General features: G+C 41.6%; 1 protein-coding gene across 5 annotated transcripts in view; it reads right to left on the reverse strand.

The window, feature by feature from the left end:
* ARHGAP26 (Rho GTPase activating protein 26) overlaps positions 1–23,898 on the reverse strand; it is a 311,057-nt gene that overhangs the window by 66,530 nt on the left and 220,629 nt on the right. For all 5 annotated transcript variants that reach the window (XR_010793663.1, XR_010793662.1, XM_066613312.1 and 2 more), the window contains exons 18-20: positions 8,942–9,101; positions 6,303–6,441; positions 1,856–2,009 (exon numbers count right to left, since the gene is read on the reverse strand). Coding sequence is in view for 3 of the 5 variants with exons in the window: in XM_066613312.1 (XP_066469409.1) it covers positions 1,856–2,009; positions 6,303–6,441; positions 8,942–9,101 (453 nt within the window). In the remaining 2 variants the exon portion in view is untranslated. The remainder of the gene's footprint in view (positions 1–1,855; positions 2,010–6,302; positions 6,442–8,941; positions 9,102–23,898) is intronic.

Genomic DNA, 23,898 nt, shown 5'->3' on the forward strand with positions numbered 1-23,898 from the left:
TCAAACTTACCTGTCATTATAGGTTAGAAATTGGAAATGCAGGGTGTAAACTTTTTAACACCACACGTGTATTTATTTGTGTGTGAAGAGTTTAGCTACTCAGAAATTACTGAGTAATTCTCAGTAAGCGAACAAGTGCATCCCTCGGAACTTTTCCTAGGTTTCTGTAATGCACGGGTATAAGAACACAAAAACAGCCCTGCTGGATCAGGACAAGGGTCCATCTAGTCCAGCTATCTCACAGTGGCCCACCACAAGCCTCTGGGAGCACACAAAACAACAAGATACCTGTTCCCTCTTGCCACTCCCTTGAACCTAGCATTCAGAGATATGCCATCTCCAGAACCTGGAGGCTGTTTACAGTCATCATGACTTGTAACTTGCGATGGTCATTTCCTTCATAAATCTGTCCAGTCCCCTTTTAAAAGCATCTAGGCAAGGTGCCATCACAATTTCTTGTGGCAAGGAGCTCCCTAGATTTACTATACAGTGGGTAAAGAAGTATTTCCTCTTGTCTGTTCTAACTCTTTCACCAGTCAATCTTAGTGGATGTCTCCTGGTTCTGGCATTGTGAGAAATGGAAAATTACTTTCTTTTATCCACTCTTTCCAGCCCTTACATAATTTTATACATATCAATCATGTCCCTTCTTAGCTGCCTTCTATCTATACTAAAAAGTCCCAAACGTTGCAGCCTTTCCCTGTAAGGGAAGGGGGCCTTGCATGTTTACACGACCTACATGTAAGGAACATGTTTGGGAAATGGTAACATCACCTTTGTCCACTTTGATGCCTGTAAGAATTCTGGAAGTACAGTTGATTGCAGTATGACAGAAACAGATCAGCTTTAACTGGGAAGAATGCCCCACTGTCTAAAATTAGACTTTATAGAGCACACACGACTTGTCAAAAATAGCCACCCTGTTTCTCCTCTTCCTCCTCTCTTTGCTGGTAATGTCTACAATGACTACACATACAAAACGTGATGTCATGACATTAGGCTGTGAGTTTCACCACCTGTTGTAAGGAGCATGCTCCATGAAAATGGAACATGATCAAGAGAAGCTCACAACCCAGTGACATCAGACCCTGCATTTTATAATACATGGTATGGGAGGCAGGAGAGCTGGAGATACAGTGCTGTGGCTTTTAACAGTAGCCATGCATGCTCTGTAACATTGAGAAATGTCCACAGACTGGAAGTGATTCTGTCTGTGCAGAAAGAAAACGCTGGTGCGGGGGGGGGGAGGTTTTGCTGGACAATGCTGTCAGACCTAACGGGGCCTGTAGAAATGATGGAATTTTCCAGCACAACAGAAATCTATTACTCATGTGAGAACTCAGCTGTAAGAGATTAATTCCCAGTAAAACAGGACCATTCCACTGAGATTTAGATTTGTTTCATGTAACTTTGTCAATGCAGAACTACCAGAAAGACTGACATCCATCTAGCAGGTGACCAGCTGTGCCAAAGTTTTCAGGTTCAGCCAAACAAGGAATTCTTCCTCTAGTTCTGGGACTGAATGAAAATGGAAGATATCTGGGTGTTTACTTTGGCTACACAAGACATGAGCACAAATTAGCAAGCAGAAATGCAAAGACACAGAAATTAAGTTCCAAAGGAATGTCACATATTCAGGACAGTAGAAGGTAAGAAGAACCCCAAAATACACTCACATTCTTGAAAATTCCACAGTTCAGATTATGAAACCCAAAAGCACATAGCCTGTGATTACCTGAATATTAAATAATATTGTTGAATAAATAGTCTTTGTAGAGAACACAGCCTTATTCCTAATAAATAGATTTGTGGGTCAGCTGAGAGGAATTGCTGACTTAATCAGGACTGTACTTACAATGAGTTTGGCCTGTTGGGTTTAATAACTTCTAGCTCAGGGTCACTTGAGTTCATATTTGATTGTGGAGTGCTGTTGGAGTGGAGGAAATTGTTGATTGTTGGAGATATGACTGATTCCAGGCTGGAGTTGATGATACTGTGCCTATTCTCCTCTGAAAAGAAGAGAAAATTGCTAATATGAACTGTTGTCAGACACTGAAATGTATTAAAATATTTAAAAAGATGTTAGTTGTATTACCGATAAAGAAACCAGTACTAGTTAGAGTCAAAATAGCATTCATACTCTAAGCCCCAAAATCCTAATTCTGCATTAAGATTGTTCAGTTGCAGCCCTTTTCATTAGGGTGCCTCAGCTAAATCATTTCAACTACTGCAGGGGTTCATTTTTTTTTTTTAGGAAATCTCTTTTGACATGATACTCTTTATCTTCAAGATATATTCTGTCTTACAAATTCTAAATAAAACAAATATTCACTCTTCTAAATAAAACAATTTTTTTTAGTATAGCACAGGGATGCTAGTAGCAATGAATTTGAAGAAATTCAGTAGGACTTCTCTTTCCTAAATTACATTTTTAAAAACCCACAGATCAGTCTGAAGCAGTGGAAAAGGTAGGTTTTGATGGCCTCCATAATGACTGGGAAGACAACAGGTATAATTCTTCAGTCGCTTTTCTAAAATGAGAAATGCTGTTTTGTGCAGCTGGGCCATCGCTGCAAGCCGCCTCTGAGGCACACCAGCAATCTGCCCACATCTCATGGTGTCTTCCACATCCCCGGCCTGCTGGAGGTGGGAGGGCAAAACAGGGTGGGGAGGGGGAGGAGATCAAGGTGGGAGGAGGGTAGATGGAGGTTGCCAACATCCTATCCATTTTCCTGGCCTTGATCCACTTTCCTGGGTCCACTAGGACCTAACCAACTAAATTGCTGGCACAAGTCCAAGCAGACACATGCAAGCGGTCCTGGCACGGGAGCAAATATTCCATTGGCTGGACAAGAACCCTAGGACTGCCCCACCAGCAGGATGCAGGACAGCTCCAGTGGTGTGGCTGCATCAGGTTAATAATGGTTAATATTTGAGAGGACTGGGCTGATAATCACCAACAAGCTCATTAGTATAGCCAGAAGAAAGTGTCCTTGGCATTTGGTCAGAATTTTAAGTTAGTTCACAGGCATAATTTTTCCAATATGAACTGTGGCTCTGCTTTTTGTCTTCAGTCACCCTAGATCAGGGGTGCCCAAACCCCGGGCCGGGGGCCACTTGCGGCCCTCAGGGGCATCCAATACGGCCCTCGGGGAACTCCCAGTCTCCAATGAACCTCTGGCCCTCCAGAGACTTACTGGAGCTCATGCTGGCCCAATGCAACTGCTCTCAGATGAGCACAACTGTTTGGCCTCTCGCCTGAGCTGTGAGACGAGGGCTTCCTCCACTATTTTATGTTTCACATCTGTGATGCAGCAGTGGCAGAGGAAAGGCCAGCCTTGCTTTGTGCAAGGCCTTTTATAGGCCATGAGCTATTGCAAGACCTTCATTCATTCATATAAGTTCCATCTCTAATATATTCATTTATGTAAATTTATTCAAACTTTAAATGTAAATTAATTAATTTTTTCCCCAGCCCCCAACATAGTGTCAGAGAGATGATTCGGCCCTCCTGCCAAAATGTTTGGACACCCCTGCCCTAGATAACAGAGGTGTTTGAAAACAGTGTAATTTCTTTTACTCAAAACTAAGCCACTGTGTTCAACTTAGGCTGTAATTCTATCTTACTCACTGGAAATAAACACCAGTGTATAACAAGGAACAGGCTCCAGCAGTGGCACCCCTTGCCAAGGTAACATGGGCTTCCACTACGAAAATACAGCAGTCACAGCTATACCGAGATATTTAAGAACTTTATCACCTCTGAATAGATTCTAGTTCAGGGGTGTCAAACTCATTTCATACAGAGGGCCGAAGTTAGAGTTCAGGGCTCCTACTGAGGGCTGGAAGTGATGTCATTAAGCAGAAATTGACATCATTAAGCAACTAATGGCCAGAAGCCAGACCTTGTTCTCATATAGAAACTCATTAACTGCAAATGAGAGAAGAGAAAGTACGCAAATCTTGATCATATTTCAAGATTTGGGAAAGCCCAATTTTCATGTGGGCTGCCATTTCAGCTGTGACACCTCAGCAGCTGAGAGCCTGAGGGCTGGATGAAAAGCTTCTGGAAGCTGCATCCGGCCCCCGGGCCTTATGTTTGACACCCCTGTTCTAGTTCAACTTAATATGAATTTTTTTAAAGCCCTGGTCCAAGTGACAGCATGAAAGCTACCTCTGCTCTGTATGAGTGGGATGGACATTTTCAGGCAGGCAGGCATTTTCTTCTTCTCAGAAGCCAGAGAGTATTGAGAGGAAAAGGAGCTGGCCATTGTACTGATAAAACAACAGATAAAATTGCAGGCACAGAATAAAACAAATCCACTAATCATGGGATGTCTTGGGCAAATACTGTAGAAAAGTTTTAAGCACTGGGTGAAGACCTAACAACAAAGGTGGCCTAGTAAACTTCTCTCAGGAAGGCATTTCATAAATCGGACACTACCACCATCTCTCTGGTTATCACTGCTAAACCTCTGAAAGGCAGGGACATCTGGACAAGGATCCTAGATGAAGATCTTCAATATATGGGCAGGCAACGGGTGGTTCATTGGGTACCTCGACCAAGCCATAAAGGGCTTTAAAGGTTAAAACCAATAAGGAGACAGTGGAGCTCTTTCAGCATCGTTTCCTATAGCCGATAGTCCGGCTGTTGCATTCTGCATTAGTTGAACTTTTTGGAATAGTCTTCAAAGTCAGTTTCGTGTAAAATATATACTGCAACAGCCTAATACGTTCATATACACTCAGTTTCGTAAACTTCCTAGCTTATCAATACTCTGTTGGAGGAAGGCAAGAAAGAAAGAGAAATATGATTTGCTACAAAATGTATTGTAGATCGTATCCATCAACACATTAGTTTAAAAGGCCCAAATGGGATCCACAGTGAATTTTAAGGCAATGTAATTGGAAGACTATAACATGAGTAATTATTGGGTAGTACTTGTAAGCAGAAGGAAGTGAACCAAGAATGATTTTTTCAAAAAAAAAAAAAAAAAAACACCTCTCTGTAATAGAAGAAAATGGGAAGTTCAGTTTTTCAAGGTTAAACTGAAAAGCCTCAGAATACAGGAGAAAATGCCTCTACACAAAGAAACCAGAGGGAGTCTCCCACTGGCAAAATGGTCCAATAGTGATTTAGTTTGACATCTATTCTTCACCTGGCCTTCTACTCTCCAGCTTTTCTTTAGCACAAAAATTGCCATGCAGAGAGAGAATTACTTTGGTATCGAGTTTCTGCAGCTCTAATGAGACATGAATTTGACAAAGAGTTGGTGAAAGTTACCTGCACATAAAGCTGTAACAAGGGTGCCATACCTACCAGCTGCTGATGGTGCAAGTGGGTGGGATTATGTGAAAAAGAGCCAAGGAAGAATGGAGCGCAGGTGTTGCTTTTAATGTAAAATGGAGCATGGGTGTCAATACAAAACAAAAAGCAACAGCTTCATCCCACTTCTATTGTATTCCCTATCCCATGCTCAGACTCACACAACCAAACTGTTTAGGATCCTTAGGATTAAAGTGTAAGTTCTACTGAACTCCATGGGACTTACATCTGAGCAGACATGCACAAGATTGCATTGTAAGACATATGGAAGGCAAGGAGGAGGTGAAGAGGTGTATCTAGAGTACGGCAGGTAGGGACACTTGCCCTGGATGCCATTTGAAGGGAGGTGCCACTGCAGCAGCTTCTCATCTGATTTTAGTCTTCTGCCAAGCTGTAGCAGACCTCCGACTATGGTGCTGTGGCTGGCAGATGCCAAGAGTCAGTTGGAGCTTCCTGGTTTGGAAGCAGGAGCAGTGGAGCAGTGGCAGCTTCACAAAGTGGCTGCCCCCCCCCCCAATTCCCTCTACAGCAGCTCTGCTTCATCTTCTGCCTTTGTCTTCAGCTCTGCTTTGTCTTCTTCACACACAGCAGCAGCAGCGTCTTCTGCTGAGCCGCAGCCGACCTCTGAGGGCAACACTGTGCTCAGAGGTTTGCTGCAGCTTGGCAGAAGACAAAAGTTGCCTGCAAAGTTGCTGTGGGGCAGCAGCCATATTGTGAAACTGCCACTGCCCTCCTCCAAACCGGGAAGCGGTATCAAAGTGTAACATGACACCATGATGTCACTGCCTCATGCGCCACTGCCCCTGGATATGCCACTGAGGAGGGGGGACAGAGGAGAGATGAGGATATTTTAGAAATTCGCAGGCTTATGTCCCTGACACTGATGCTGATCACGTGAGAACCAATCCCCAATGGTCACTTTGAAGCAACATAATATTATGAGAAGACCTCCTGCATAGAGAATGAAGGCACTTACGTTTTTCATTGGGCTGTACTGTATGGAAGAGTGTTAAGGGCCTCTCGCTGCATGATGGCGGCTTAGTATCTGTACTCCTCTTATGAGACAAAAGCAACTGTGAATTGGACTGTGGTGTATCTGGAACTGTGTTAAAGATCTAGTCAAACAAAAAAGAAGAGAAACATTTATAAAAATGGTCAGACATGCTGAAGGATTTAGTTACGCTAAGGCCTGAAGATGGAAAGCAACACATAACATAAGCTGAATGCCAATTCCTTTTGAAGGACGTTGTGTGGAATTTGGCCGCTCTTAGCAACGGCTGCAAAGACTAGCCTGCTAATTCTTAAAACACAACAGAAAACAAACCCTTCTACTTTTAAATCAATTAGCACAATAGATCATATCAGCCTTGGATTTGGATAAAGGTCTAAGAATGTTATTAAATTCCTCAGAAATTATTTAACTTTTCTAACTGTATGGACAGTTTTAACAGCTTGCATACTCAGTACCTTGGCAACCCATATCAGATTGCAAATCAACCAATCATTTCAAGACATTCAGGATGCCATTTCTTTGCTGACATCAACAGCAGTCTCATTCCCTGCACCCTGGTGCATGAATGTAAGATTACTCTAAGGCATGCATTGATTCATTAGTAATTTATTGAAGACAAGCAGACAGGTCAATCAATGAATTCACTGAACTGGTGTTATTTTAAATTGCCCATCTTCTTCCTCTGTTAAACCTACAGAAGCAGGAGAATTATTATCTAAAAGTTTACATCAGAGGTTGGGCTTAAACCAGGGGTGGGCAAACTTTCAACTTTAGGGATCCTGAAATTCCCTCTTCTAATTGTTAAAGGTCCAGGAACGTAAAGTTGCAAGTTTGCCCACCCCTGAATTGAATCAAAGTCATAGGAATTGCAGGCTGCTAAAGAGCAGTAGATGAATATAACAGCCCAATCCTATGCATGTCTACTCAGCAGTAAGTCCCATTATAGTCAAAGGGGTTTCTATTTTTAGGTGACCCTCTGGACTTTCAGGAAGTATGGAATGCTGAGGGTACTTTATAGCCATGATGCCCATTGGTGTGGCTTAAAAAAATAAATATAGACAGAGGGCAGGGGAAATTAGCCCACTCAAGCCTTATAGTAAGTATCTTGGAGGAAAGATTGGGGAAATGTACAGGCGGCCCATGTTATCCGCAGATTCAGAACCTGCAGATTTCTTCACTTGCGGATTCCAAACCCATGGGGAAGGACCCACCTACACCCTCTGAAGAAGACCACAGCATTTCTCTGGTCACCTCTGGAGGCTTTCTGAAGTCTGCAGAGACCATGCATGTCTGCCGGCTGCTTCTGCGGACTTCAGAATGAAGCCCAGAGTGATTTAAAGTGAACTTCTGGTTTTCACTGAAAACCAGAGGTTCTATTTAGAATGCTCCAGGCTTTATTCTTACGTTCTGGACTTCAGTAAGTCTCTGGAGATGATGAGAGCACTGCTCTGGTTGCACTCAGAGATTTAAAGAGCCCCCAAAATCGCAGATTTAAACATTCGTAGATTTTGGTATTTCTGGGGGTTCTGGGAACGAAACCCCCACAGATCACATGGGTCCGCTCCTTTCTACTCTACATAGGGTGTTTCGGAAAGAAAGAAACACCTTTCACTTTCCCTAGCTGTATCTGTACACCTACTTAGCAACACAATGGTCGGTTACTAAGCATTCCTTATGGGGCTTGGGAGATGCTACAATAATTGTTGACAATCATAACTGATACTTAACGCTAATCAATTTCCTGGGATTCTGTAGAACTCTGTCAGTTTTTAAAACGCATGCAATTTTTACCCTGATTGAGGACATATCTTTATTATTATTCTTTCTCCACAACCTTATTCTACAACATCAGTGTTTCTCAAACTGTGGGTCAGGACCCACTAGGTTGGTTGTGAGCCCATTTTGGGTGGGTTCCCATTCATTTCATGATGCTCCCATGGTATGTGACTAGTATGTGACTCACATGGTATGTGACTGCATTTGGGGAAATGTTACAGACCTGTACTTTTAAACAAGCTACTATGAATATTCTTTTAGCAATGATAGTAAATGGGATTTGCTCCTGGGTAAGTGTGGGTAGGATTGCAGCCTAGGATTGTTAAAAATGTTCCTGCTTCATGATGTCACTTCCAGTGGGTCATGACATTACTTCCGGTGGGTCCTGACAGATTCTCATTCTAAAAAGTGGGTCCCAGTGCTAAATGTGTGAGAACCACTGTACTACATACACCAGTAATTTTAGAACATGTAGCTGAAGCTCATGCAAACTACCCATTCATGGCTGCTCAAACCTGAAGAATTCAATCCATGTTTCTCATTCCTACTCAAATGACAGCTGGGGACTGCCTTCTATGGGAAAGTGCACAGACTCCCCCAAACTATATTATGTTCTCCTCTCATCTGGTACCTACTCTCTTCTTACATCAGTTAAGTGGCTCAGGAAGAGAAGGTGTACAGGCAGAGGGGACATTAATAAAGGTCCTGTCTTACCCCAGAAGTTTATGGAGAATGCCAACTCAAGAAACATGCACTGGACTAGACACTATTTGCAAACAATGAATTAAAAACAAATAGGAATAGTCACAAACGTATGAATAACTTACCTTTTCATGGTTTTCTATTAGGATCTCAACCACAATATTCTGGAACTTGATGTCCATAATTGCAGCAACTGTTTCTTCTTGTGGTCTCATTAAGGTTGGTCCAAAAACAACTCCCAGATTTGCAACAGTCATTAGATTCTGTTCATGGTTCTTAGCAACACTGTAAAGTAGTAATGATAGATGACATTAAACAGACCAGAAAAGCACCATTCCTGGCCCACTTCTATTTTGTAAAAATCCCATCACTCATGAGTGTGGTTTGTGGACTCCTACAGAGTTCAACAGTGTGGAATAGTACAATTAACTGACATGCCTACTGCATAGATTTCCAAGTAACCCAACCAATAAGCGACAAAATACTGTATAATCTATTACATGATGCTGAAGAACCAGCCATGTCTGAAAAATGGGAGATAGGAATCAACAAAAGATAGGGAGACAGGAACCAATTTTTCACTATGTGCAATGATACAAAAGAATAATTATAAATAGCATATTTATGGCAAATTGGTATATGACACCAGTGAGATTAAATAAGATCTATAGCACGATATATGACAACTGTTGGAAATGTCATGAAAAGATTGGAAGCTATTTTCACAAATGGTGGACATGGAAATACGTATAACAATTTTAGATATTAGATAAATGATGTCAGTAATAGATCCTTTTACTGTTTGTTACCATAGACCGTGAACTTACCAATACAAGGAATATTAAACACCCTATACAATAGTAGCAGCAGTAAGAATTTGTTAAACAAAATAGTGGAAAATATTCCAAAAACAGTGAGAAAAAACTCAAATGAGCTCACAGTAATGGCATAATAACTAATTATATAAGACTTAAGGCAAGGAGACCAAATAGACTTGTTTAGAACTGGTAACCACAATTACTGAAGTACCTGCTTGATTTTTTTTTATAAATAGGGGAAGAAGACAGTGCAATTGGAAACAAGATTAGGTTAGGCATAGTATAGTACAGGAGCAGCCAAACTTGCTTAACATAAGAGCTACATATGATAAACTACAGATCTTTGAGAGCCAGAAGTAAGAGCGTATCCAGCTCACAGGCTTATGTTTGACACTCCTGATCTAAATTATATCACATGGTGACTTATGCAACAGTACTCAGAACCTCACTAACTGCTGGTAGGGTGAGTTCTTCACCCTAAACAGCTTTCCAGATTGAAAGTATGTAGCTTTCCAGACTTATCAATCAACAATGTATTGTATGATGAACACAAACTGTCATCATGAAGCATTTTGTCATGAAGCATCGCAGAACATACTTGACAGTGTTATCTGATCCGGAAATTTTTCATGAAGCGATTGAAAAAAAAGTTAAGTTCTTGTCTGCCCTGTCAGGATGTGCCTTCTTCCTATATTCAAACAGTCTGGAAGGATTCATTGCCTCATTAAAAAAGACCTTCTCACATATTACGCACATTGGCAGCTGCTGGTTTGTTGATGATGATATAAATCCAGACTGCAGATATTTCAAACTATATTGCCTACACTTCTTCTTTGATTTTTCTGCTTTTGCCATTTCTATTCAATGACAAAGAGACAAAAACACATATGGTGAAGACAATTTCTCTACACACAGTATACTGGTCTGACCAGAACTCGGATAGTGTAATTACTAAAAATTACAATAGTTTCCACCAGCTTTCAGCACTACGCAGAGGCAGAAACTTGGAGTGCCATTTGCCAGCATGATGGCATAAACCCACCATCTCCAGCGCCTCTGTCGCTCCCTTGCCTTGCCACCCTGAAGGGATGGTACAGCTGGTACAGCTTTGGAACCATTGCTATAGGGCAATAATGCAAGCATGGTAGTTATGTTATTTTAATTGTATAGGGACCTGGTAAAATGAAGCAGCCTGTTTTGTGAGGCCATATTACAGAGCAGGTACACAAGAGGTAAATATATCTTTGCTACAATTTTAAATGCAATGTTTCTAGTCAGGATGCAAAATCCAGCTGTTTGCGGCATGCCAGAAGCCTGAAAAAGTGCCTTACAGGTCTTTTGCATCTGTTTCTGAAACAGACATGGCATAAAACATGTTTTATACCCAGGCAGGAGGTCTGGTCTAGTGGGTAGAGCTGTCACTATGCCTGAGGATACCATCTGAAGATTGCCTGTTCAAGATCACCCGAAGCTCTGGAAGTAGCAAGGCCTTGACAAGCTGAGCAGAGCTCTTTTGGGTGAGTGCCAAAAGAAGCCGGCTCTGAAGCTCTTTGTCAGTGTGGGAGGGGACAGCAGACAGAATGAGACCAGCCTGTGAGAAGATCCACCTGGAATGCAGCCAGTTCTTGAAAGACAGAACTTCTCTGTTCATTTTAAAAACTCCTTTGGGGGTTTAGAGAAAGCCTGCACATGTAAACCACCTTGAATAAAGCCAAAGGAACAATCCAATGGCCAGAAAGGTGGTATATAAATACCTGTTGTTATTATTGTTATTATTATTATTACATATGTCTTCTGCAGTGACAGTATTGCAGGAAAACTAAGCAAACATCCATTTCCCAGGACAAACTCAACAAGAACTTGTTTTCAGCAAAAGCTTCAGTGTGTCAATTTCAAATGGTAAAGATGCATACAGAGACATTCTTGGTGGACATTCCACAATATGGAACACATCATTGTTGTTGCTGTTTTTTAAGAACTTATTTTCTGATTTTATTTTTGAGAGCCCGGATGGTATAGTGGTTCTGGAGTTTGACTTCGACCCTGAAGATCCAGGTTCAAATCTCCACTCAGCCATGAAGCTTCCTGGGTGCCCTTGGGCCAGTCACTATCTCTCAGCCTCATCTTACCACCTAGGGTTCTTGTGAGGTCAAAAAGGTGAGAAGGAACTATGTACAGCACCCTGAGCTCCTTGGAGGACGGGTGGAATAAAAATGTGAAAAATAAAGTGTTGAAATCTAACTTAAACCTTAGAAACAGATACATTAGAAACTTAAATAAAAATGAGCTGTGTGGGGGATGACAAGGACAACAAATAAGTAGTTTTGTAAGGTGCAACTGCCACCATTATCCAGTCAGTATTCTCTGTGTGGCTTTTATTAATGCGGTATGCATACTGTTCAAAAGAACCTACAGTCTTAGAAATATGACTGTATAATGATAAATTAAAATCATCTTTATTCCAGGAAATTTATATTTTAAATATATTAATCCATTTTTAGCATTGAAGGGGCTTCATGACCATGGGTATAAAGACTGACTCCAAGTACTTTAATTTTAACAGTTGTCGTCAGGCACTGAAATCATGCTTAGAATTTCTAAAACTACTGCAGCTTATGTAAGAACAGTGCACTGGAGCCATTTAGAATCTGATTATAATTTTAACTGGCAAAGAGTCTGAAAAAGAAGAGAATTTAACAAATTGAACTGGACATATGCTTGCCAGTAAAGTGTGTCAGTATTATTTTGGAGATCATGGTTAGCCAAGATTCCCTGTGTCTTCAATCAGAAGTAGTAAGCACTTCCTAAGGGAAAAAAAACACTGTGTGTTCAGAATTACTACGTGGTCCAGTCTATTGCTTCAGAACACATGAAGCAAATTGCTGCTGCGCTTCTTTTTAAAGCCTCCCTGCACAAAATAAACTAGTATATCAGGGAGAACACGAAGCTTTTTTTTTTTCCAAATTACTAGATTTCTATTTGCAGGTTTGCCTGTCTTATGTGAAAGCATATTCAATTCACATGAGAGGACTGTATCACAAAATTTGACATAGGTGTACCAATTTGGCAGTACTATTACTGCAGTATTATGCAATCTAGCACCAAGTCTTGATAAGTACTGCCCCACTACGTGCCATTCTAGTTGAGAGCCCTACACACGGAATTTGGCTGCAAAGACTGACTCATCTCTTTACCTGCAAAGTTTTGCTCCTTATCACAAAGTAGGAAAATTTAGATATCCATAGACAGAGATGGTTGAAGGATTATTAATGAGTTGTGTCACACCCTACATTACAGTCCAAGCCTTTCAATTTATCCAAGAAGTTACAGAAACTAAGCAAACAAATTTAACAGGTACTATTCCTAACACATTATAAAGTACTCTAGTAGTCTCCTATCACTTCTAAGACTAAAATGAAAATCAGTCTTCTAAAACAAGATTCACTGGTCTCAACAAGTCCTTTAGAATTAGGAAAGGGTGGAGTTCTGTATTGTTTTATGCATTAACTCAGACAAAAGTACTTTTTCTCCTGGCTGAAACCTGGTTGCAGCTGGATCTATTCACTCCCAGAGGAGGGGAAATAGAGGGTGGATATTACTTCAAGGAGTAGCATTTGCCAACTATGAAATGCATAAGAGAGCTACACTATAGTTCTGGACCTTTAATATACTGCTTGGGAATATGGAGCTAAATGACTTGTAGTTTTAAATTATTCACATATGGTACTATTAGGATTCTCCTCTTTTGCTTCATGATTCAAGTAGAAAGGAGGTCAGCAAATGGTTTATTAAGAGGAGGAAAAATCATGTTGCTGAAGTGTGACAAGCTGTTTCCAGGCCATGAAGTCACACTAGGGTAAAAAGGTAACTGAAAGCTTATTCTTAAGGCACATCAAAGGCAGGCTTGAAAAATGCAACTTCCACTGATTAAGGGCTCAGTCTCTGCAGGAGTACTTGCAAAAGGGATAACTATCAGCACCCTTGTTATCCAACATATGGAGATTGCAGAAAGCATACTTGTATAGTAACATACAGTGTTGTAACATCAAGCACAGAATAGAGAGTTTCTGCATCAACAACCACTAGGAATGTCAAGTGCTGGTGTGGAGACTTCCCATCCATTCCATGTGATGCAGAGAACTGGTACCATAATCAGATTTACATGTCATGGCTGTGCCACTGAAAGCATCAACTCTGACAGAAGACTGTCTGAGGTGGCCTCATTGTGGAAGGTGCAAAGTGAATTTTTACTTTCTTGCCTTTCGATGCAACACTTAAGAACATTATGCACACTGGCACCTCCGTTCTGAAGCAGAAAAAAATGTGCCCTTTTGGTGAACTATGTTTGCTATCCAACACCTTCTCAGAAGCAACTAGAACACTTACGACTTCAAAATTCATCTGCTACTACTATGGCAGCTCTCACTCCATCAGCAGATAAAACCTTTTCCAGGTTCCCTTAGCAGTTATCCATCCTACTTTTGAATAGACATCACTGGAGACTGGAGCTGGTGGCAGGGGTGGGGTATCACATAGAATAAGAAGCAGCTTTTGTTCTCTACCTAACTAAAGGGCCATTCATATCAATCAAAAACATCCATATGGGTACATAATTGCTTTGAGTCACCGTCACATCCTTGGCCCAGGAAAAGGGCACTCGTATAAGAGAAGCAGATGTCTTTCAGTATGCACTTTCTGGGAAAATAGATGAGAACATTTCATGTACCGGTAACAGCAGCAGCAGTACAAAACAAATAAAAGCATCTATTTTTGTCATTGTGCGATGCAGAAGAATACAGTATTTGGTGTAGGATGTTCTACTATTCCTAGGGAGGAGGGAAAAGCATCATTCAGAGAAGAAACTTCCCGGAAAGCCACAGAGGCAATTAGAATCATTCTTGCAAATAGTAACTTAATTCTGAAACCTAGCTCGGTTATAAAGAGCTACGTATAAGAAACACAATATGAAAACTGTGAGATATAAAAATAAAGATAAAATTTTTGCTTGAAGAGATATACAACTCAATTTTATATATATATTTGGCTTGGACTTTATTGCTTTAACCATTAAATACATACCCACCCAAAGGTTATTCTCACTTAAAGATATCACTGCACTCTCTGAGGTCTATAATATTATGGCAGACATAGAATTAAGTACAAAAACTGTTGCTATAGCAGCAGTCTTTTCGCTGCTCTCTCCTTTCGCAAAGAGAATTCCTGGAAGTCAAGACAAAACACAAAAATGCTTTTGCAGCACACAACTGAACTCTTTCCCAATAGCCTTTCTTGAACAAGCTACATCATGTTTAAATTATGACATTAAAGAACCTCACAGAAACTGGGGGAGAATTAAGGACCAAGTGTGGGTAAAATACTATTAGTAGTGTATGCAGTGTACTCTTTAAGACTTCAGGCAAATCACACACAGTTAGATTTGCTTAGTCCAGTGGTTCTCAAACTCTCTGGAAGAGTTTGAGAGCCACAAGTTCTTGCGTGAGTGGGAGGGGGAAGGCAGCAGGGGCGGGGAAAGGCAGCGGCGTGATCCCCAGGATCGCGCTGCTCAGGGGGGCTGCAGAGGCGTGGGTACATGTACCCAAGCCCCTGCAGCCTCCCAGGGGTGCGGGGAGCCCGGCACAACCTGCAGCAGGGCTCCCTGCAGCAGTGAAAGTGGATGCGGAGCGAGCCCAAGCCCCTGCGGCCCCCCTGAGCGGCGCGATCCCATCGTGCTGCTGCCTCCTACCTGCCTCCAGGCTGCCCCCACTCCTTAAGAGGGCAGGGGCCAGGGCCCGCAGGCTGGGGTGTTGCAGCGTCCCAGTTTGAAAAGCCCTGGTTTAGTCTCATTATGTCAAATCAACTAAACCAGCTTTTTGGACAGTATCAACAGTTGAACTGGTTTATGGGTTTCAACGCAAAAATTCAGCAAAGCCAGTAAAAGAGAAATCATAATCTAGTTGGAAGGCAATAAAAAACAGAGGGGTTTCTTTACAACTAGAAATGTTACAGACAGGACTATCTGTTGCTGCAACTCTCCAGCCACTGCCTATTGCTCTTGATGAGCGCACACACATGAACAGGACAAGAACTTTTGTTCTGCAATATGTTCTAGAGTAGGGGTTCTCAAATGTTTTAGCACCAGGACCCATATTTTTTTATGACACTCTATTGGGACCCACTTAGGTTTACCAGACTTTAAAAAAAAGGAGATCTAAAAATAAAAAAATATCTAAGTAATAATAACCAGGAAAACAATCCATCAATCAGTCTCTCTCCAGGCGCTTAGAAAGGTTTCACTCTAAGCCAGCGACCCCTGCCTTCACCTAGAGCACAATGCTGGGAAAAGAATGCAAAGTGATTATCTATTTGTCACGTGCTCAGGAGGAAGGGAGGGGTTGCATGCCTGGGAATGAAGTTATTCTAAGTTCCTGGAGAGAGAATGATTGATGGATTGTCAGCCAGCTGCCCTATCTCACATTAACAAGGCTATTGTTGAATGACTTTTTCCCTTTAATTTAAAGAGCCCTTCTCATCACATTGAGTTAGAACTGCAGGTGAAAAATCTGTGGATAATTTGGTCATACCTATAAATTTGTGTATAAGTTGAAAAATTCATGCCTAAAAATCGAGTCTGAAATCCTGGGTCGACTTATACCCGGGTCAATACAGTGGCTGAGGCAGAAGCCGCTGAGAGCTTCTGGGAAGCTTAGCATCCGTCTGGTGAAGTAGGAGGGTTAGTGGAACCAGGCTGAGAAGGAAGACACAGGGGGTGGAGAAACAAGGAGTAATTTTACCTACCAGTAATTACAAGTATTCAAAGGCAGCCATTTTAACTTCTCCAAATAGGAGGGAAAGTGAAGGCCCTTATGAAAACTGTAGTCTGTTTGAGGGCTGCTGCTGTGGAAGGGCAGCACTTACTCCTCACAAAGTCTCCTCACAACTTCCACAAGCCCCTTCTCCCTTCCAGTTTGGAGAAGAAGGAAAATGCCTCTCTTTTTTTCTTTGTGCTGTTGCCTCAGAACAGTTCCAAGTCTTTTCAAAGAATTTCACACCCCCTCAGGCCTAGATAAATTCACAGGGGACAAAAAATAGCCAAGGCCTGATCTCCTGCTCAGGATGTCCTACATCCTTCAGCAAACAAGTGAGCCACACAGAACAGAATTTTATTTACCCTGTGTGTAGTAAGTAGCACAAGCCTACCTGTGAAAATTCCTGATTTCTCTTCTTTTGGGACGTATTTTTTCCTATTTTTCAACTTTTCTACTCCCTGAGTTTTCTCTTAAACTTTAGCATCCTAACCAGAACTGCTGGGACATCCTGCAGTAGTTACCATTGCCCTGGAACACTTTAAATCAGTTCCACAGCAGTGAGACCACACATATAATGGACAGGCTGGTCATCTTTCTGTTTGGCTTTCCCAGAAATAGACCCCAGCCAGCTCCCCTGCTAGGATTGGTATGCAATAACCAACTGACATCCAAGTCTCTCCTGACCAGGGCAAGGGGAAGATAAAGGGGCCCTGGTGGTCAACAACTGTCTAATTAGATAAGACTCATGATATCAATAATCATAAAAGATCACATGCATGGATTTGGAGGGGTGTTGGTCTATTGCAAAAAAAGAGAAGTGAGAATGTGTTATGGTATTAGCCCCAGGCCTGCAGGGAATTTACAGGCTGGATAGAGCAAGGCCCTGATGTCTTGGCCTGGCACACAGTGCAGCATCATGGGAGAGGCTGATGCAATACCCAGTCACCTGATGTGTCTCCAGATATGTCACCAGATGGTAAGTCATAGAATCACCAGACAGTAGCTCGCCTCTGATTGGCTAGTGCCAGTATATACTGCAGCCTGTGCAAGCTGCGTTGTGGGAGATGAGAAGTGGATTGTGTGCGGGAAGCTAAGTCGGTGAGGATCGTGATCTGAGTGTTGGAAAGGAGTGATATCTGAACTGTGTGCTTGCAAGTCTGCCTCGGAACTGTAAATATCTTATACATATCTAGTAAAGGAACATCTGGTGGTGGAGAACTGCCGTGTGTCTCTTTATTTCCCGGGAGTATGTTGCCTGGCCTTGGACCGCGGATGCAGCGATGACGGCTGCTTACTTACTGTGTGAAAGATCACAACAGAGTGAGACTGTGGGGGGGCATAGTCTGTTGGAGAAAAACAGATTCTGTTTCAGTGAAAAGGCATGCCCACTTCCAGGGACCAGGTCTCTGGTACAGCATGAGTAAGAAAGGAGACGTATCTAGCCATTTGCATCAAGGTGTCTCACTTTGCCATTTGCCTTTTAACATCCATGCCAGTCTTTGCAAACTGTCCCTCCTTTGCATTTTGCCAAGCAATCAATCCTGTTCTTCCATTCCCTGCCTTTTTCTATCTGTTGCTTCAATTCTTTAGCCTTTTAATAAAACTTATTTTATTTCTATTGTTTTACCAGCCTGATCTGTTCACTGAAGAGGGGATGGGTTGCCATGTCTCTCTGATCATCATTTCTCTGCTGCTTAGCTTCAAGAGGGAACACTTGGATTTTTAGGGTCTCTTTGTTAACTGGGAAAAGGACTTTTCTAACCATGAGCGCTGGCAGTGATTACATGCAACATAAGACAAGTACCTCATGGAAATAGTTTGATCACTGGCATCCCTGGGTCACAAGTAATGCTGTGCCTGTTTTGCCCTCAATCTTAAATATTACACACATTTAAATCCCATTTATGTCGACAGGTACACAAAGCATGTATGCACTGCTAAAACAGAGACGCCTGCGTTGGCTCAGTCATGTCATGAGAATGGATGATGGCCGGATCCCAAAGGATCTCCTCTATGGAGAACTCGTGCAAGGAAAGCGCCCTACAGGTAGACCACAGCTGCGATACAAGGACATCTGCAAGAGGGATCTGAAGGCCTTAGGAGTGGACCTCAACAAGTGGGAAACCCTGGCCTCTGAGCGGCCCGCTCGGAGGCAGGCTGTGCAGCATGGCCTTTCCTAGTTTGAAGAGACACTTGGCCAACAGTCTGAGGCTAAGAGGCAAAGAAGGAAGGCCCATAGCCAGGGAGACAGACCAGGGACAGACTGCACTTGCTCCCAGTGTGGAAGGGATTGTCACTCCCGAATTGGCCTTTTCAGCCACACTAGACGCTGTTCCAGAACCACCTTTCAGAGTGCGATACCATCGTCTTTCGAGACTGAAGGTTGCCAACAACATATTTGCAGAGATGTGGTTTAGATGTTATACTTACATTGGATGTTGTTACTTTTCAAAAACAGGAACAAGGCTTTGATGGTACATTTACTTTTGCTAAGGCTTATAATATTTTTCTTACAGAGACTTAACTACATTTATTAACTTTTCAATACTGTTATATTGGTTTTCTCTTTGACATAAATCACTGCTAGAACAAGCTGTGCAGGAAGCTTTTATCGGCCAGCACCATTTCCAATAGCTTCCAGGAATTATAGATTTCTAGCAGTGGACTAGTAATTGTTAAAATAAGTACACTTGCTTTTTTCCCTTTAATGCTACTTCTATATTTGATGCAAAAGACAAAACTTAGTATTTCAACATTAAAAGCATTATATTCTTGCAAATGTTGAATATGCTCAACTGACAATCTGCAGTGCCATTTTGGGAGTTGGGTAGCTATAGGTGAGGATTGTATTCTCACAAAAGCTTCTGCCATTAAAGAAACAGAAGCTTGTATTACTTATATTTTTAGATAAATCATTAAAACATCTGAATGTGAAAGGAATTGGGACATAGGACAAAAACAGTTGCAATGCTTAACAAAAGCCAATTCCTTATACGGTCCATGATCACTCAACTTCTATAATGTACCATAGATACATGCCTGTAGGGTGAGAAATTTCTGCCAATAAATCAAGAGTAAATCATCTCCTCACCTGATATGTGAGTCACTTAGGGGTCAAGGCTGTTCAGGCACATCACAGCAGCCAGGATAAGCCCAGAGGAGAGCAAGAGGACAATAGAGAGGTAATTACAGGGCAATCAATCTCCACAGCAACAGACTCCAGGGAAAACTGCAGCCACAGTTAACCTTTTCATTCCTCTTGAGGAAAAGTAACCCAGTGCTCAACACTTCCATTTAAATCAAGCAAGCCTCTTTCTCTCTGGCAGGATCACACCCGACCCTTCTGTACCCTGTTCCATTTTTCAAATATTTGGCAGAGGTTTGGTTCTTACAATACCAGAATGTAGTCTTCATTTCCATCTGAAGCTGCAGCCAAAGTTAACCCTTTTACTCCTCCTGAGAAAAAAACTAAGCCAGGGCTCAACATTTCCATTTAAATCAAGCAAGCCTTTCTCTCTAGCAGGATCATACCCAACCCTTCTGCAGCCTCCTTCCATTTTGCAAATCTTTTGCAGAGGTCTGCTGTTTTAAACACCAGGATTTAATCCTCATTTCCATTTGAAACAAAGTCCCAGGCTACAATTCAATGCACCATTACTTAAGAATAACACCCACAGAAAGCAATGACTCTACTTCTGAGAAAATCAGGTTGCAACTATGTGTAGCCGCACTAGCTCACAGTCATTCCTTGTTGCTCTTCTCTCCACTGGGAATTGAATTACACACTTCCAGTTATGTGTTGTATGTTATATGTAGAGCCTCTGGCTTAACACACCAGGCATAAAGAAAGATTTGATTAATGGTTCTATGGTATGTTGTTTACAGTGCAATTATAGTGTTTACAAAAAGGTTGTGAAGACCAGCATTTAAAAAGTTAAGGAATAAAAATGTATTTTGTGATCTTTTACTATATTTCTAATAAATTAGATACTGTACTGATACTTAGGTAACAATTACTGGTAGGTTATTTTTCAAGATCTGGCCTTGAGTAAAATCAGACAAAACTATAGTCAGACACCCCCATAAAGTTAGCCCCCCACTTATCTGAGGGTCATAGAAAATTCCATGATTTTGGCTCAAAACCTGTCCTTTACTTAACTGCAAGATCAACATATTCTAGGATCTATGGTAGGCCTTGGAAACTTCGAGGCTATAGTGATTTGAGATATTTAGAACTGCTTCATACATTAAGATCTGCTACAATTCCTTTCATCACAAGGTCCTTCCCAATTATTTACCTCTCATTGGTTCAACCACATCACTACCTTCCCACAAATCCCGTCACTGGTTTCCTGACCACTTTCAGATTGAGAACAAACTTTTTTCTTTACCGCCATGGTTTTCCCTTCTTCTTTCTCAGATCATATATTCCAATACACTCCAGCCCATATTCTTAACTTTGCCAGTTCCATTACCCTCAGTTTTCTAAATAGGTACTGCTTCCTCAAATATATGCTTCCTTTCTTGCCACCCCTTACACCTGGAATTGCCCCCCTCCAAACACCCGTGTGATGCCTTTCCTATCACTTTTTTAATCCATTCTTAAAATCCATCTTTTCTGGGAAGTCTTTGGCACAATGTCACAAGTTCTCCCCCAGTTTACCCATGACCTCTATGCCCTCCCTTCCTCTGTTATTTCTCTTGTGTCAATATCTAAATTTGAATTCCCATAGTGCAAGGATCTTCCCTTTCATTTTACATAAAGCACTACATGATTTGGTATGATATATGATAGTAGAAGTAGTCTTCTTAAAATAAGCCCCCTTTTTGGTGATTGGGGAGAGCACTCCTTGTGTGGCTCCCCCCTCCTTCCCCCAGATCTGCTGCTATCTTAATGGTATTCAACCCCACCACCGACCCAACCAGTTGGGCTTGGCTTCCAAATCAATGGACATAAGCTAAGGGTTATTATTTTTCTGGACCCAGTTGATGAAGATAGCCAATTCAGAAAGCTATGAGCCTGGTCATGTGGTCTCTCTTTAATAGCAATAATCTCACAGTGTCTCAGTGAAGCCTAGTCTTGTTGAAACTGCCATCAGGAAACAGATGGGGGTGGTGGTGGAACAGAGCAAGTAAGCCTGATCATCAGTATCCTTTCCTACAACTTATCCTCTTTCTCAACTTTAAGCCTTGTTGAAGAAACAATAGCCTTTTGAATTTTGATCCGTATTTGCCAGTTTGATTATACAGGAAAATCCAAGGAGAGGATGGGTGAAGAGGATTAGTTCACTAAGAATTTTCAGTGCTGCTTCTTGTGGAAAAATACAAGAATTTGAGTAACTGGCAATGATTAGTAGTTTATTTAACTGCTCTCAACATTCACACGCAAAAGATCTGGCAAGTCTTCAAGAAGAAAAAAGTTACTTAGGAAAACAGGAGGACGAGCAGCACCTTCAGATCACCACAAAAGGAAAAGTGCACCACTGAAGGGTGGGGGAGAAGTTTCCTATTGGCTAATGGTTACTTCCTGCTCCTTTATGAGATTATGAATTCAAAAGTGCTGCATGTATGCCTGACTTCATGATATATACAACTCTTCCTGTGAATAGTACTGCAAGCATGGTTTTAGATGATCCATACAAATGACAACATGCTTAATCCATAGCCTCTGATTAGAGAAATGTAGAGAAGGTTGTCTGGAGGTTCCTTCTCCAGCCCCCACCATTTTGAAAAGTACAACCCACCCTTAAACACACATCACTGATTAGCCCGTATAATTATACCCATATTCTGCCAGAGTTGCCCATACAGGGTATTCACCACAAATCTGAGGTGTTCAAGTGACAGCTTGTTTGAAGGAAGAGAAAATATCTAGTATGTGAGACCTAGCAAGCTTTAAGTTGCCCAAGGGTTTGAGATATCAAATATTTGATTTTAAAAAGTGGGATTAGCAGCTTTAACTGAAATGTACTATTCTTTCTAATAGTGGCAGGCACATAAAATCAAAAGAGAATAGACTGTATATATAATATGTACATAATAGATCGCCCTATGGTAGATAATCACACTGCAAGACATATGAAAACTACCAGGCCAATGGAGGATGATAAAACTAAAATCAAAGGAGCAATCTGTAAATTCTTTCAGCAGCAGTTTTAATTATAATTGTAGGTGGAATTTTATTTTTTCCTGAGGCAAAATTGTCACAGACTGTGGCTAATAAATGGTGATTAATAAGAACGTCACTTCTCAGTGCTGAAACCTAAGATGGAGGGAAATGGTCAATGCTCCCGATGGTTGTGCCAAGCTAGCTGCAGCAGTTTTTCCTTGGGTCTCTAGAACAACTTAGCACAGATTTTTTTGGCCAAGTTAGAAAAGATGCTCCTTGTGTGTTATTTGGCAGAGATTGTAGTAGAAATTACACAAGAGAGCCAGGTTAAGAGGAGACAGTGGTGGAAGAAAACATAATCAAAACACGAAAAGCATCAACACGTGTATGGTTATCAAAGTCCCCCAAGGAGATGAACTAGTTAAACAGGTCATAGCCAAACAATCTACATCTGGTCTCTGGGAGGGGTGGGAGCCAGAACTGGGAAACATACTGAAGATTTAAATGTTATGGGGGCAAAGAGGCAAAATAAAATGTCGAGTCTTAAAGAGTGCTGATCCAGTTTTCTTTGAGCACTGGGGTGAAGCCTGCAATGCCTCTGGCCTATCCACTGATGATATACTGGGTCACTGGTATTGAGGGTTCAGTGACTGGTCTAGCCAGGTGGGCCTTCTGAGACATTGGACCCTGGCCAGTGCCCAACTTGGTCTACCTCCAACCAACATTCCCTCTAATTTTTACCATCAGTTTGTTGAGCCCTTTCAGTGACAGCCCTGGAATGCTCAGCTATGACATCCAAGTGCAAAGCTGTGTGAGGCTTTGTTTAAGCTGAGCAGCTTACAAGGAAGACGGCCTCTGACACTACCCCTTGTTCAAAGAAACCGTTATGGAGCAGGCAATGGTATGAAGAGACCTAACCTTGAAAACATAAAGAAGAAAAAATATATTTGTTGGTACATCTGTTCAATATAATGTGAGCACTCTTCCCCAAAAGGCTTAACACAGCAGTTCCCACTCACCCCTGCCCTAAAGGAAGAAGAAAAATGAAGAAGCTTAAGAGAATGGTAGCTTGGGTAGTTCACAAATGGCAAGAAGATCATGGGTCTTGAAATGCCTGCTCTCTTCAAAACAGCAGCTGGTGAGTGGTTTCTGTTAAACACAATCAAACTAGGCAAGAAGCAAACATTTTGGAGGTAATTGACACTATGTTCTTTCAACCACTGCCCTAGTTTAACTTTGAAACAAACCAAAACCCACAGAAATCCAGGGCAACCGAGAAAAAAAACACCCCTCAAAAATGGCAAGCCTCATGCACTAAACCAGAAGCAAATAGTTAACTCAAAGATAAA

The sequence above is a fragment of the Tiliqua scincoides genome, chromosome 2 (genome assembly GCF_035046505.1).
Source record: "Tiliqua scincoides isolate rTilSci1 chromosome 2, rTilSci1.hap2, whole genome shotgun sequence".
Taxonomy (NCBI): domain Eukaryota; kingdom Metazoa; phylum Chordata; class Lepidosauria; order Squamata; family Scincidae; genus Tiliqua; species Tiliqua scincoides.